Source organism: Mytilus galloprovincialis, chromosome 4 (assembly GCF_965363235.1).
Source record: "Mytilus galloprovincialis chromosome 4, xbMytGall1.hap1.1, whole genome shotgun sequence".
NCBI classification, from domain to species: Eukaryota; Metazoa; Mollusca; class Bivalvia; order Mytilida; family Mytilidae; genus Mytilus; species Mytilus galloprovincialis.
This window is the reverse complement of record NC_134841.1, coordinates 95071697-95087472: the sequence shown is the minus strand read 5'-3', so window position 1 is coordinate 95087472 and position 15776 is coordinate 95071697. Positions and strand designations below refer to the sequence as shown.

The 15776-nt window shown below is 30.7% G+C and overlaps 1 protein-coding gene across 9 annotated transcripts in view; it reads right to left on the bottom strand.

The window, feature by feature from the left end:
* Positions 1-15776, bottom strand: part of LOC143073466 (myotubularin-related protein 10-B-like) — a 43292-nt gene that overhangs the window by 22077 nt on the left and 5439 nt on the right. For 4 of the 9 annotated variants that reach the window (XM_076249029.1, XM_076249033.1, XM_076249031.1 and 1 more), the window contains exons 2-7: positions 8511-8549; positions 4607-4648; positions 3808-3871; positions 2507-2646; positions 1476-1551; positions 683-709 (exon numbers count right to left, since the gene is read on the bottom strand). In XM_076249029.1, the coding sequence (XP_076105144.1) occupies positions 683-709; positions 1476-1551; positions 2507-2646; positions 3808-3871; positions 4607-4648; positions 8511-8549 (388 nt within the window). Of the gene's footprint in view, positions 1-682; positions 710-1475; positions 1552-2506; positions 2647-3807; positions 3872-4606; positions 4649-8510; positions 8550-9608; positions 9727-15776 lie in introns of those variants that run through there. The other 5 variants (XM_076249032.1, XM_076249038.1, XM_076249030.1 and 2 more) reach the window with 4 other exon arrangements.

Here is a 15776-nt window from a genome sequence, read left to right as displayed (position 1 = left end):
TCTCATTGTACATAATTGATAACACCTTGTAAGAATTGCATCCCTTTGATACTTCATCCGGGTTTATATTACCATGTGGTTTTAAGCAAAAGAGCATGTTCCAGGCCACTTTTATTATGTAATTGATATAAAACATTTTTTTTTTTCTTTTCATTGTTAATTTTTTCTAATTACTTTTATTATTACCCACATTGGGGTTCAGGTGCTTCATATTCACATTTTGTTCATTGTAGCTTATTGATACCATGCTTGGTATAACTATATATGCATTACTATAATAAAGCACCTTTCGCCAAACACTATTAGTTGTCAATTGTTTAAAGTCAAATTATTCATTTCTGGGTCTCCTTCTCTTCAATCTTAGTAAGATTTGTTGGGGGGTTTTCCACACTATAAAAACAAAATGAATGATGTGAGGGAATGTCACTATGGTCAACCCCATAGGGGATTGACGGCTTCAAGCCGTCTTCCCCAAAAAATGTTAAATTTTCGTCATAGATTGAAGGTTAACTGGATAACTTAAATGTCATGTTTTAAAGTTATTTGGTGAGTTATCAAGCTGTTTTGCATTATTTTAATAACGGCATTAGGCAAATTGTTTCCTATTACAGTGACAATTTTATATTACTAGGAAAATAACAATTCAAAAGCATAATTGAGCTTTTAAGATCAAAGTAATTACTCTTTGGTGATGGATCATTGTCTATTTCTGAAAAGAAAACACCAATCTATATACATTTTTGTTTACTAGTACATGAAAAAAAAATATATCATTTCTATATTTTTAAGGTTATAAAATATTCTAATGACATGTCTACATCAGTGGCAGATTCAAAAATTTTCACAAGGAGGAAGGCCCACTGACTGTCATAAGAAGGGGCCTGCTCCAGTTTACCCTAAATAATCAACAAAACTTTTCCCACAAAATAGTGGAGTGCCCAGGCCTCCTATGCCCCCTTAAATCTGCCTCTGTGCATTTCAACCTTCTTCAATGGGAAACGTCTTGTCCACTGCTAAAAACTTATTATTAGCTATTAAATGAAAAAAGAAGGTAATGCTGATGATTAATGCTACTTTGTACTCAGAAAATATTCCATGGAAAAATACCTGTTGAACAGAAAAATCCAACACAAGGTGTATAACTTCACATTTGTAAACAAAAGTTCATAAAGAACTTTTAGCGATGAAAACATTCCTATCATTAGTTAAATTAATTTCTTTACACTGTTTGATGAAATTGAATAGATACATGTATTAAATGCATTCTTTGTTTTTTTGTTCTTATAAAATGTTATTAATTTGACCAATGATTTTTAGGCTAAACATATAATCAATAGATACATGAGTTTGCCCATCTAATTGCAAAAGAATTATCCTTGTACCATGTTTAAATGAGTAGAACAATTATAAATGCGAAAATCTCGTGCCTGATATTTCATGTATTTACCAGAGACAAATATCTAAAATATTATTACCTTGATAAACAGTATCTATTGAAGTTAGTGGAATGTCAAAATCACCCATCAATAAATTCCTTTGTCTTCTATTTGACTGGAAATAAAATGGCAGCAATAAACAAAATGTTTTCTTAAAACCAATACAGATCTTTAAAATGTTCTATGAAAATGGAATAGAAGTTTACTATGTGAATTCTTTAATTATAAACACTTTGTAAAGTACAAATGCTGAATCATTTTAAAATAACTGTTTGAATTCTTGTATTTGAAGAAAACTAACAAACTGTATGTCGAATGTATTCTTATGTCTGATATCAATGAATTTCTTAGTTTCAATCTTATAATTATTGTTAACTCTAAATTTTTCATTTGGACTTACTTTTTATTTATTTCTTGGATAAATACTGTCTATAAAAGAGTTTAACCTTTAAAGAAAATTTCCGCTAAAAAATTAATGTTTTTACGTTAATTTTTTGCTGTTGACTTCCACATACATGTTATTTTTAAAATTACTGTAAATTCATGCATATTTGCATGCATTGATAATTGCAATATTTTTAAATTGACAAAAATGTAAGACTTATTATTGCAATTTCTGGAAATGATGTATCAAAAATAAATGGTACAATGTAAATGTGTTCTTGGAACACAGATGATGCCATGGTTTGCATATAATGTTATGAAGGGACATAGTTCAAGAATAGTGAAAGTTCGGCTAACCAAATTTATACTTGATCTTAATTTTGTGGTAATTAGCTCTGTGCATAAGTTTCATAACATTTGATAGAGGCAAACTAAAGTTGTAGAACAGAAACTTTTTCCAACTATAAAGGGAACAGTTAATTTGACACCACCAAAATACAAATTTGATCTGTTGTTTTTTGTGGTATTAAGCATTGTGTATAAATTTCATAACATTTGGTTGAGTCAAATTAAAGTTAGAGAACAGACAGACAAAGGTAAAACTTAATGCCCTGTCCGCTAAGGCAGTGGCAGGAAAATGCCTTCAAAATTGCAAATGTCTATGTATTGTAAGGCGATAAGTATACCCCTTCATATGATGATCTATCCTCTGTGACAAAGGAAACTTTAAAGTTAGTGACAAACAGTTTCCCTGAGACGCCAGACTTCCTGTCAGTAAAGGCACTAAAACTTAATGTCTTGTCAGCCTCCGCTATCTTACATTCTCCTGTAAATGTAAACAATAGGTAAAACACTATATAATTTCTTTGTTTAAAAAAATAAGAGGTTGTATTCTGGTACTCAAATAAATTGTATGGGTTATACATGACCAATAGTTTACATCGCAGTTAACATCATTTAAGTTTCCCCCCTTTTTCTCTAGATGAAAAGTGTAAACTGTTAGTATTAACAGCAAAAAATAATCACAAAAAAACAATAGTGAAAATTCAATGAAGACATGTGGCATTAAGTCTGTTAATTGGCAGTACTAGTGAAATCAGTTCCATCTACTGGTCCAATTAAAAACATTACAAAGTGCTAGTTACTGATGAGGTGTATGAAGTGACTGACAGTGTACTTTTGTTACTTGGCTACCTTGTGCATATATTCAATTGTTTTTTTTTTATTTTTAATTCAAAAATGTGTATTGCTTTTGATAAACTACTTATATGATATGAGATTAATTAAAGAAAACACACAATATCACTTACAACTAAATTTAAACAGATTATATGAGTATTGATTTTAGAAAATATAGCCATCCTTACTACGAATGCATAAACTTTTATTTCATCAAATATGTCATATATTTCCCACTTATGATTGATTTCTATAATATAACCAATATACAATTTTATAGTGAAATATTTTTGAAAATTGGAACTTCCACCAAAAAAGAGTATATATCACTTGGGCAATAAGAAACCTAAAAGCTATAGACACCACACAGAGGACGCCCTAACAATTGTCAACACACTGATATACAGAAACCTATATATCTAGCTATATATATGGCTACCCAATATTATCCCTTCTCTAATTCTATGGAAATTTATCTCGTGGATACTCGTGGATTATCGGATTTATCCAATCTTGATAGTTAAATTGTAAATTTTAAAGTCCTCGCCAAGGCTCGTACTTTAAAATTGATAATTTTACTATCTGGCTTGGATAAACCCGATAATCCACTCGTATCAATGTAAGAATCTATATTTATCACTTACTAATGTGAACTCAAGTTATATATAAGTATGAAGTCTCGTTTTCATGTGAAGTTTGTTTTGTGTTTACAGTTAAACAACAAGCTTAAGCTCTTAAACTTCCTTGGTTACTAAAAATAAAACTCCTAGCTGACTGGAAATCAGATCTTTTTTTTTTTATATCTTACCAGCAAGAAGTCGTGGAGACAAATCTGTCTGGAAGAACGATGAGGCTCTCTCCTTCATGTCGTCCTAAAAAAGGAAAATAAACAAATTTAGTATTAAATAACTTTACTTTAATATATTAAGATCAATTCACAAGATTTACGATAAAGTATTGTGTTTCAAACCAACACTAACAATTAACAATACCTTGACAAAACAATTTTCTTTACAGTCAGGAAATTCTTATATTTTAAAGAAGTTCTACTATAGTATGTAAGAAAAAAAAACAATTCATGTGATTTCAAGTGTTTTATGAAAGTGTTAACGCCTTAAATGTCAATATGTAACAGGATTTTCCTTTAATATCGCAAAAGTTTTACAACAGGAAAGATTGTTGAAAGAAAATCTGAATGTTTGAAAGTGTGATATTTTTACACATAATCTTGAACTAAATACCTCCATCTTTTTATAAATGTGGTCAGTGAACATCCTTCCTAATATAAGTACTTCTAACCAGGAAATTGTACATAAAACCATTTATTTCAAAACAATAAGATTTTACTTCCTTAAGTGGAAGAATTTATTAGAACTAGGTTATACCCACAAGTAAAGGTATAAAACGTCTAATAAATTAAACAAAGATTTTTTTATATCTTACACACCAAGAATATCTCTACTCATAATAAAATATTTCTATTGATAGAATGCTACAGCTATAATTGATAGATGTTATTCGGTAACTTCTGAATATATACATGTACACTTATGTGTTAAATAAAATAATAATAATTCATAAGAAAAAAGGTTTCAGTAGTGACTTACTTTTTCGTTGTCCTCGTCCTCGTCAATGTAGGACTTGAATGTCTGAAAAATAAAATTTCACCAATTACTTCCTCATTTTAATTAGCCTCTGCTTATTAATATCATGTACTCAGAAAGGATTGGAAGCATGTCCTTTTATGGTAAGACTGTTTTAGTTGTTTTCCAATATTACGTTGCACATTATTCCTTACCTATTTTTAAGCATGAAAAAATTATTTACTAAAATAAAAGGATATAATTAAAATAATTGACATCAGGTCTAGTGGCTCTTAAGAGACCGAACTATTATTTTGAGCTATGCTGAATACCTAAACTTATGTTATCACATTAAAGTTCTCCAACATTAAACCTGACTTCTCAACAGAATCTTTACTAAAAAAAAAATTCCTGTATCTAAAAAATAATGAAAATTTAGAAAAGTGTCTGGCTGCAGACAATTGTGAAAGGCCCTGAATTACAGCTGACCAGAATGAAAACAACATTTTTATTTACAATCTTTTGGTTTCCATACAGTATATCACATCTGTCATACTGACCACTTGTTTAAAGTTTCTGAATTTTGCCATATAACACAATGGGAACCTATGTGGCATCAAACACCAATATAATTAAAGCATGGACTTTCAAGAGGTTATCGCCCTGATCATTCCTATACAGTTTAGAATGATTTAAAATATTATTTTCAGAGGAAATTAATTGAAAATTCATTCATCAGAATCAATAAATAAGTTGGGGAAAATGAGATTTTCTTTATAATAATAAACAATAATAAATTACAAATGGTTTGTTTACGTTGACTTTTAGGATATGCCACCCAATCAGGACTAAAACACCAACAAAATCTGTACAAAGGGTTTCCCATTATCATTCCAATAAAGTTTTACGAGAATCGTCATGGTAGTTTAAGAGCAGAAGAAATCTGAATTTATTTATTGGAGTTATATTATGTATGTTAGAGCGCAGAATTTATACTCTAAAATCAGAGTTTCTGCAAGGCTTTTTCGCTTTGTAAATATAAATGTGACAGTACTTCACCAAATTTCATATTTAAAATTGTAATATCATTACATGTATTCTAAAAATTAGTCATAAGTTGCTACATTTCATCTCTCATTTGTGTCCTGCGATCAGAAATCTCGATAAATGCATGCAATTAGTTATGCACTTAAAGCTTAAGTAATTTCATTGATTAATCAATTACAAAAGTTCTGTTTATATGATACTATGGTTATCTGTCAAGTATATATGTTTCATATACATTTTACTTCCTGTGAATGGGATATATTATATTTTAACAATTAAGTACAGATATATGATTGGTGCGATAAATTTCAACTATTTCCTTTAATAGCTGTTGCTACTTTAATTGAAAAACAGGCAATATTATTATTATTTTTATTATTATTATATATTATACAATAATTATAACAGTGCATTATATAATATTAAAATTACCCTAAGTGCTCACAATAGCACATTTTTTATTGTCTCTGGTAAATATATTCATAAATATTCTTGTCTCAGGACAATTAAGAGCTTGATTTAATTTAAGATGCTGTTTAGTCTATTGTTGAAGATTGTTAACTAGAGGCTCTAAAGAGCCTGTGTCGCTCGCCTTGGTCTATGTGAATATTAAACAAAGGAAGCAGATGGATTCATGACAAAATTGTGTTTTGGTGATGGTGATGCGTTTCTACATCTTACTTTACTGAACATTCTTGCTGCTTACAATTATCTCTATCTATGATGAACTTGGCCCAGTAGTTTCAGTGGAAAATGTTAGTAAAAATTTACAAATTTTATGAAAATTGTTAAAAATTGACTATAAAGGACAATAACTCCTTAGGGGGTCAATTGAACATTTTGGTCAGTTGACTTAAGTTTAGGTCTTACTTTGTTGTACATTATTGCTGTTTACAGTTTATCTCTATTTATAAAAATATTCAAGATAATAACAAAAAACAGCAAAATTTCCTTAAAATTACCAATTCAGGGGCAGCAACCCAACAACAGGTTGTCCGATTCATCTGAAAATTTCAGGGCAAATAAATCTTGACCTGATAAAACATTTTACCTCAATGTCAGATTTGCTCTAAATGCTTTGTTTTTTTAGTTATAAGCCAAAAACTGCATTTCACCTCTATGTTCTATTTTTAGCCATGGCAGCCATCTTGGTTGGTTGGCCAGGTCACCGGACACATTTTTAAAACTAGATACCCCAATAATGATTGTGGCCAAGTTTGGTTTAATTTGGCCCAATAATTTCAGAGGAGAAGATTTTTGTAAAAGTTAACAGACGACGCTGGACGACGATGACGACGATGGACACAAAGTGATGAGAAAAGCTCACTTGGCACTTGGGGCTAGGTGAGCTAATAAAAAGCAATGTTTCTTTGTATGTGAAGTTTTCTTGTTGGTTTGCTGTCTCATTGATGCACAAACTGTACATTTGTAGCTTCTCTTTTCTTGTAAAGATGTTGGCACATTTTAAGTATGAGAATTAGAATCAGCTTTGAAATTGATGATAAATTAGTGATATATATAGTGTGAGAATCAGGTATGAAAATATGGAATGATAGATCAGTGACAAATTGGTGTAAGGATAAGGTATGAAAATTGGATAATAGATCACTAAGATCAGTGACATATCCAGCATTAGGATCAGGTATAAACATTGAATGATAGATTACTAAGATCAGTGACATACCCAGCATTAGGATCAAGTATGAACATTGAATGATAGATCACTAAGATCAGTGACATATCCAGTATTAGGATCAGGTATGAACATTTAATGATAGATCACTAAGATCAGTGACATATCCAGTATTAGGATCAGGTATGAACATTAAATGATGGATCACTAAGAACAGTGACATATCCAGCATTAGGATCAGGTATGAATATTGGTTGATAGATCACTAAGATCAGTGATGTATCCAGCATCAGGATCAGGTATGAATATTGAATGATAGATCACTAAGAACAGTGACATACCCAGCATTAGGATCAGGTATGAACATTGGTTGATATATCACTTAGATCAGTGACATATCTAGTATTAGGATCAGGTATGAATATTGGTTGATAGATCACTAAGATCAGTGACATATCCAATGATTTGAATAAACAATCAGTGACATATAATACCCAGTGTTAGGGGCTGTGCAGCAAAGAATGTGTTTGGGTAATAGATTTTATGAGGCTTTATTGATATATATTATGTATTTGAGGTGAGTCCATATCAGTGTGAGGATAATAATTCAGTGACAATTGCTATCCTATGTAATCAGTGTGAATGAGTTTGGATAACAGTGGTGCATCCATAGTGAGGATAAGGTACAAAACATTTGAATAGAAAATTAAGAACGCAATGTACACAAGAATTCATATTTTAAACATGTTAAACAAACTCAATGAATGACTGACTCAATTTTATCATTTCAAATTGGAAAAAATATATCTACATTTTAAAGTTAATATGGTAAATGAATATATAATATGCAAATGTTTGCTGTATAATATTATAATGTATATGTATGCCTTTATGTTATCTTATTAAAATATATATGTATATCCTGGTACCTTTGATAACTATTATATGGTCAAAGTTCAATTCCGAAATTTATATTGTTTTGTAACTTACTACATACACAACAGCTTTTTTTGTTATTTTCTTTTAACACAGTCTCTTTAAATTAATCACATTTAAAAAACTTGGACAGTAACTTTGTCATATACATTTTTTTGTACTTGAAATTTATTTCAAAAGTTGGCCATTAAGCGTCTTTATAATGATTCTGAGTGTATTCTATTTTGCATCATATTTTTAGGATAATAAGGAGGAACAAATCTTGGAGAACAAAGGTGTTATACACTCTGGAGTATTGAATGGACTACCTACCTGCATTCGATGATAATGCTGTATCTCAACATTTCCATTCTGAAGAACAGTTATATAGTTAAAGACATGAAAATGTTTGTTTGCTTGTTCCTATCTTTGAGGGAAGTGCCAGTGGGTGTTATTCAAACTAATAAAGCCTAAATTACATTAATTATAAATTTACATAATCTGGCATAAAACCAAGATTTACTTGTACAGGTGGTACAATGTATAAGGCATAAATGACTTATAATTGGATGGTAGTGAACTGAAACACTGAAAATTTAAAATTATTTGGCATTGGTGATAGTGACCATTTTAAAACCTTCATTATGCTTGTCTGAATGTAAATTACTTTATGTATATGTAGCTATACATGTATATAGAAACAGTGCATATCTTTTTGAAAAGTTGCAATGTTTATGTTCTCTAAAACCCTGTAAAAAACGAAGCATGGATGGATTTATTTTACTCACGATGTACTGAAATTTAAAGTTTTCTACTAGCATGACTAGTAAATATATATTCTATTGTAGTAAAAAGCTATTTTATCTGCAGGCAAACATTAATCAGACTATTGTCATAAAATAGTCTTTATATCAGATATCAATATTTAAAACTATCACATGGAGTCTATTTATTGAAGCAGTCTTAGAATAAGGACATGTCCTAAGACTATATTAGGACATATCTTTTCCAAATTATTAAATGTTTTGAAGCCTTTTAAAAAGAATAGATAACCCATTCTTCTAGGTATTTCCTGAAATTGATTGATCTTTATCTTCTCCTTAAAAAAATAGTTACTAATTTATATAAAAATAAACTTGTTATATATATTTACCAGGAAATAATTTTATTTGAAAAAATGTCTTCTAATATTTAGGAACTCATACTTTATGAAAGTAAGGAGGGTATGATTGCCAATGAGACATTTATCCACCAAGGTCAAAATAATAAATATGTAAGCATCTCTTATTTTCTTTTTAATGCTTCCAACTTTTCAACTACACAACCGGAAATAAGCCGTAGGGCTTTCATGAGTCCTAATTGGTTAAATATAAACCTTCATGCTATTATTATTTTACAAAAATCTATTAGATATTAAAAATGTCAATTTACCATCAATGGAGAAGATACACCCTGTATTCTCCTAACTAAAAACATTTTTTACATGTATAGTACTGGTACAGGTATTATCCTATGAATTAATGTTTGCATATGTCATGGTGGATTGATTATTGAGGTACACAATTTGTACATATTTGACACTGATGTAACCTGAGGATATATATGGTAATCTATGTAAGATATCCATTGATTAACATCATTATAAACTTCTTATATCACTCGATATGACTAACTTTTACTATGACCTGCAAATATACAAGTCATTGATATACATATAAGTAAATAATCAATCCTTTAAAACTAGGTTATCATCCTAAACAAAGATAATATACATTTTGTAATATCTATATATAAGCTAGTGCAAAGTATTTGTTGTTACTGATTTCTATGTTGACTCTAGGACAAATAACTCTATAGTCGTGTCAATTAAGAAATATTTTATATCAAGACTTTCATCTAATATGCATTGGTGGATCCAGAACTTTTAAAAGGGGGTGCACTGACTTCCATAAGAGGGGCCTGCAATAGTCATCCTTCAGTGATTCCCTATATATTTAACCAATTTTTTCCTACAAAAAGGGTGGCCCTAGACATCTCCCCCCCCCCCCCCCCCAAAAAAAAAAAACCCTGGGATCTGCCTATGATTTATCAATCCTTTATCATGTTTATAGTAGCAGGTATTCGTTTGATAAATCCAGATAAAAAAATTAGAATGCAAACAAACCATCAAAATGCATTAAATAAAAAATATATTTTTGAAACAGTAACATTGACCTTTGATCATCTGACCCTAAAAACAATAAGCTTTATCTTTCCAATCAACACAAGATACTCAAGTTATCATCTATTGCATTGGATACACGGAGGGACAGAAGAAATTCAGTACTTTTCCTAGAGGATGGACAGATAGTGGCTCCCCATCCCTCTAAATATTACAATTGAATAAAGAGTCAGGGTTGATAGTTTGTATTTAACAGTTTAAATAGATTTCCCCCTTTTGGAATCTAACTTGGAGTTCAATAATTTTGTAGAACTTTTTTATATGACAGTACAGTTTATACATTAAGAGATATTAGATTCAGTATATAAGCTTTTTACATGAAAATATTACATGTCCATTAATGAATAACTCCTACCTTTTGGTGTCTTGAGATTTTCTTTCTTTACAGTTACCACTGTTAGATTCTTATGTATATTTACAATTGTGTTCAGTGCAAATAAAACAGAATATCAATCAACTTCCTTTCAGGGTTCATCATTTGAAAGAGTCCAAACTGAAGGTCAATGTGAGGAGGAACACTTTCCAGTACAAATGTACCAGGATTGATATTTTTCATTGCAAAAGTCATTGGTCATAAATATACAAGACTACTTGGCCTACAAACAACTAAACAGACACCTTGTACATATAATATACAAGACTACTTGGCCTACAAACAACTAAACAGACACCTTGTACATATAATATACAAGACTACTTGGCCTACAAACAACTAAACAGACACCTTGTACATATGGCCTACAAACAATTAAACAGACACCTTGTACATATTGAAGACAATTAAACAGACACCTTGTACATATTGAAGACAACTAAACAGACACCTTGTACATATTGAAGACAACTAAACAGACACCTTGTACATATTGAAGACAACTAAACAGACACCTTGTACATATTGAAGACAAACAACTAAACAGACACCTTGTACATATTGAAGACAAATCAAACTGTTTATGGAGACAACTCAAACCTTCTATAAGGACAACCCAAGAATGTTGCAATGCATTGGCTGATAAAAAGGGGGGGGGAGAGGGGGGTTGGAACCCCCTTTTTTTTAGCCAATCAATGCATTTGAATGGGGACATATAGTTGGAAACCCCCCTCTGTCCTGGGTTGGGACCCCCCCCCTTTTAAAATGGCTGGATCTGCCCCTGTCATGTTTAATATTTTGAGCTTGTAAGCTGTCATGTTTTTTGGTAAATTTCCTGAATCAAAGAGCAGAATGCTCTGAGGGATACGATTGCCATATAGTTTTCATTGACACATGTATAGCAGTTCTGCCAACTTTTCATTAAACAAATTCGTGAGATTTGGCCAAAATAGAAAAGATCAAAGAGGAAAAAATTGATCCAAGGATACTGCTGCAAAAAAGCATGAACATGCGCGAGTCTCACGCATTTTTGGCAGCCCTGGCCTTGATAGTCCAAATAATTATGACGTCTTGAAAGGCTATTATATTTTTTTTTCTTTGACGCCTTACTTCGACGTCGAAGTAAGGCTTCAAAGAAAAAAATTATAATAGCCTTCCAAGACGTCATAATTATTTGGACTATGGCCTTGAAGGCATAAAACTTTGCTCAGTGCTTGGAGCACAAAAATCATGCTCGAAACAAGAAATCAATTTCATTGGTTGATTTTCGAGTATGAGTACAAAAAAACTGACTCAAAAGTTTTATGACCGCAAGGCCTGGTACAGCTGGATAGTATTACTTTCAAAACTAATTCAACTGCACATGCAAAGGTAATATAAATCTGAATAGTCACTCAACTTTAAAAATAGCTAATCCTGGATACAAGTGTACGAGCAATGTACTTATTGTGTTTTATTTGTGTGCTATCAATTCCAAGTTTACTTTCCACAGCAGTCACTGAGAGAGAGAGAGAAGGTATTTCACTTCATAGTTCGAGATTACTCTGATGGCCGACGGCTGATTTGCCAGACAAGCTGGGACCGTGGGGGACTTTTATGCTAGAATACTTAAATTACAAACTTAAATAGTCCCAGTCCCATATATTATATCAAGTATTATTGAATGCCGAATTGAATTTTAAATAGGTGCCGATTTGACTAGATGCCGATTTGACCAGGTGCCGATTTGACTTGTACCGACTATTCACTTCGTATCTTATCACCGTTAATTCTAGGAGGAACCCCATTTCCCAGTCCCATATATTATATCAAATATTATTGGATGCCGAATTGACTTTTAAATAGGTGCCGATTTGACTAGATGCCGATTTAACCAGGTGCCGATTTGACCAGGTGCCGATTTGACTTGTACCCAGTAATCTCGGACTATTCACTTCGTATCTTATCACCGTTAATTCTAGGAGGAACCCCATTTCTAACCCATTTCTTGTGTAAATAGCCATAAAAACTTTGAAAAATTGTCCAAAGATTGAAAATTATTACAATTTAGAGAAATTTCAGTAAAAATCTCATTTCTGTTATCAATATATAGTGGACATTCAGTTACAAAGTGTATCTCATCTTCAACTTTATTTAAAGTACAGTATAAACATTTTCTCAGTGTCCTATTCACATGAAGTTTAGCATATCTATCAGTCTCAATCCTTAATGGATGAGCGCTTATTCTAATTTTACAGATTGATTGTCTTAATCTAAAATCTTTTAGATCCAAATATTTTTCAAAACAAAATAGAGTTTTAAAGGAAAAATAGGTAGTAAGTTTACCTTGATCTGATTGTAAAACTTTATTTCTATTTTCCTTCCAGAAATGGAGATAGTTTTTATATAGCTTATCTTTGATAAATTTTGTGAAAGAGTAGATACTGGTTTTTAAATTACATGTTTGTATGCCCAGCTTTTTTAAAATACAGTCTATACTTGAAAACCATGTATTCACTTTATTATTGTGAAGTTCTTTACTACATAAATAAGCATCATATAATAACATGTTCTTAGAATTATCGAGTCGATGATAATATTTCAACATTGCTAATATAATATAATAATAACCAGGTGCTCCGCAGGGCGCAGCTTTATACGACCGCAGAGGTCGAACCCTGAACAGTTGGGGCAAGTATGGACAAAACATTCTAGCGTGATACAGCTCTGAATTTGGATTGTGATCAAATTTTTGACATTACATGGTTTTTTTTTACACAAAACAAATGTCAAGATTTTACAAATTTTACAATTAAAGATTTCTTCTTCAAACTTTTTAAATCTAAAATTAAATAGTTGACACAGCATAGGTTTCTGACACAGAATGAATGTGGTCTAATGAACTTAAAAGTTTGTTTTTGCCTTTTAGCAATTCACTATGCTGTTGAATATTAATCCTCTCAAAAAAATGTTTGAAGAAATTTTCTTTTTATTTATGAAATCTGAAATGAGAAAAATTTAACCCCCCCCCTTTTTTCACATCCCCGTTTCCTTTTTTCCAAAACTGATATCAATTCAAATTTCTAATGGAGTTTGCAACAATAACTACTCTTTTAAATACATCATAAAATATTAAAATGTAAAATAAAGTGCTTGTTATCACTGAATGGTAAAGATTGGTTGGTAGTAAAAGTGAATATACATTGTTTATTGTATAAAACAATAAAAAAAACTTCATCAGCAACATTTTATATTGGCAAATTTCCAATGAAGTTATTTACATAAAGTAATGGGCAAATAAAAATAGAAAATGACATCATAGTCATGTCTGGCAAATGTCCAACATACATTATCTAAAAACATTTTAGATAAGATAAGGAAATAAGATGTAACCAGGTGCTCCGCAGGGCGCAGCTTTATATGACCGCAGAGGTCGAACCCTGAACAGTTGGGGCAAGTATGGACAAAACATTCAAGCGTGATACAGCTCTGAATTTGGATTGTGATCAAATTTTTGACATTACATGGGTTTTTTTACACAAAACAAATGTCAAGATTTTACAAATCAATTAAAGATTTCTTTTTATTTAAATCTAAAATTAAATAGTTGACACAGCATAGGTTTCTGACACAGAATGAATGTGGTCTAATGAACTTAAAAGTTTTTTTTTGACTTTGAGCAATTCACTATGCTGTTGAATATTAATCCTCTCAAAAAAATGTTTGAAGAAATTTTCTTTTTATTTATGAAATCTGAAATGAGAAAAATTTAACCCCCCCCCCTTTTTTCACATCCCCATTTCCCTTTTTCCAAAACTGATATCAATTCAAATTTCTAATGGAGTTTGCAACAATAACTACTCTTTTAAATACATCATAAAATATTAAAATGTTACTGAATGGTAAAGATTGGTTGGTAGTAAAAGTGAATATACATTGTTTATTGTATAAAACAATAAAAAAAACTTCATCAGCAACATTTTATATTGGCAAATTTCCAATGAAGTTATTTACATAAAGTTATTGGCAAATAAAAATAGAAAATGACATCATAGTCATGTCTGGCAAATTTCCAACATACATTATCTAAAACATTTTAGATAAGATAAGGTAAAAAAGCTTCATCAGCAACATTTTATATTGGCAAATTTCCAATGAAGTTATTTACATAAAGTTATTGGCAAATAAAAATAGAAAATGACATCATAGTCATGTCTGGCAAATTTCCAACATATATTATCAACTACTATTCTATACAAAGAAAGATAACTCCAATTGAAAATTAATTGCTATTGCACAATATTGTGCAATTAGATATTTCTTGCTATTGTGCAATACTGTGCAATTGAAAATTTCTTGCTATTGCACAATACTTGATATGGAATCCTGATTTGGACCAACTTGAAAACTGGGCCCATAATCAAAAATCAAAGTACATATTTAGATAAAGCATATCAAATAAGCCCAGGAATTTAATTTTTGTTAAAATCAAACTTAGTTTAATTTGGACCCTTTGGACCTTAATGTAGACCAATTTGAAAACTGGACCAAAAATTAAGAATCTACATACACAGTTAGATTTGGCATATCAAAGAACCCATTTATTCAATTTTTGAAGAAATCAAACAAAGTTTAATTTTGGACCCCCATTTGGACCAACTTGAAAACTAGGCCAATAATTAAAAATCTAAGTACATTTTTAAATTCAGCATATCAAAGAACCCCAAGGATTCAATTTTTGTTAAAATCAAACTAAGTTTAATTTTGGACCCTTTGGACCTTAATGTAGACCAATTTGAAAACGGGACCAAAAATTAAGAATCTACATACATAGTTAGATTCGGCATATCAAAGAACCCCAATTATTCAATTTTTGATGAAATCACACAAAGTTCAATTTTGCCCTTATTCCTAAACTGTTAGGACCAAAACTCCCAAAATCAAACCCAACCTTCCTTTTATGGTCATAAACCTTGTGTTTAAATTTCATAGATTTCTATTTACTTATACTAAAGTTATGGTGCAA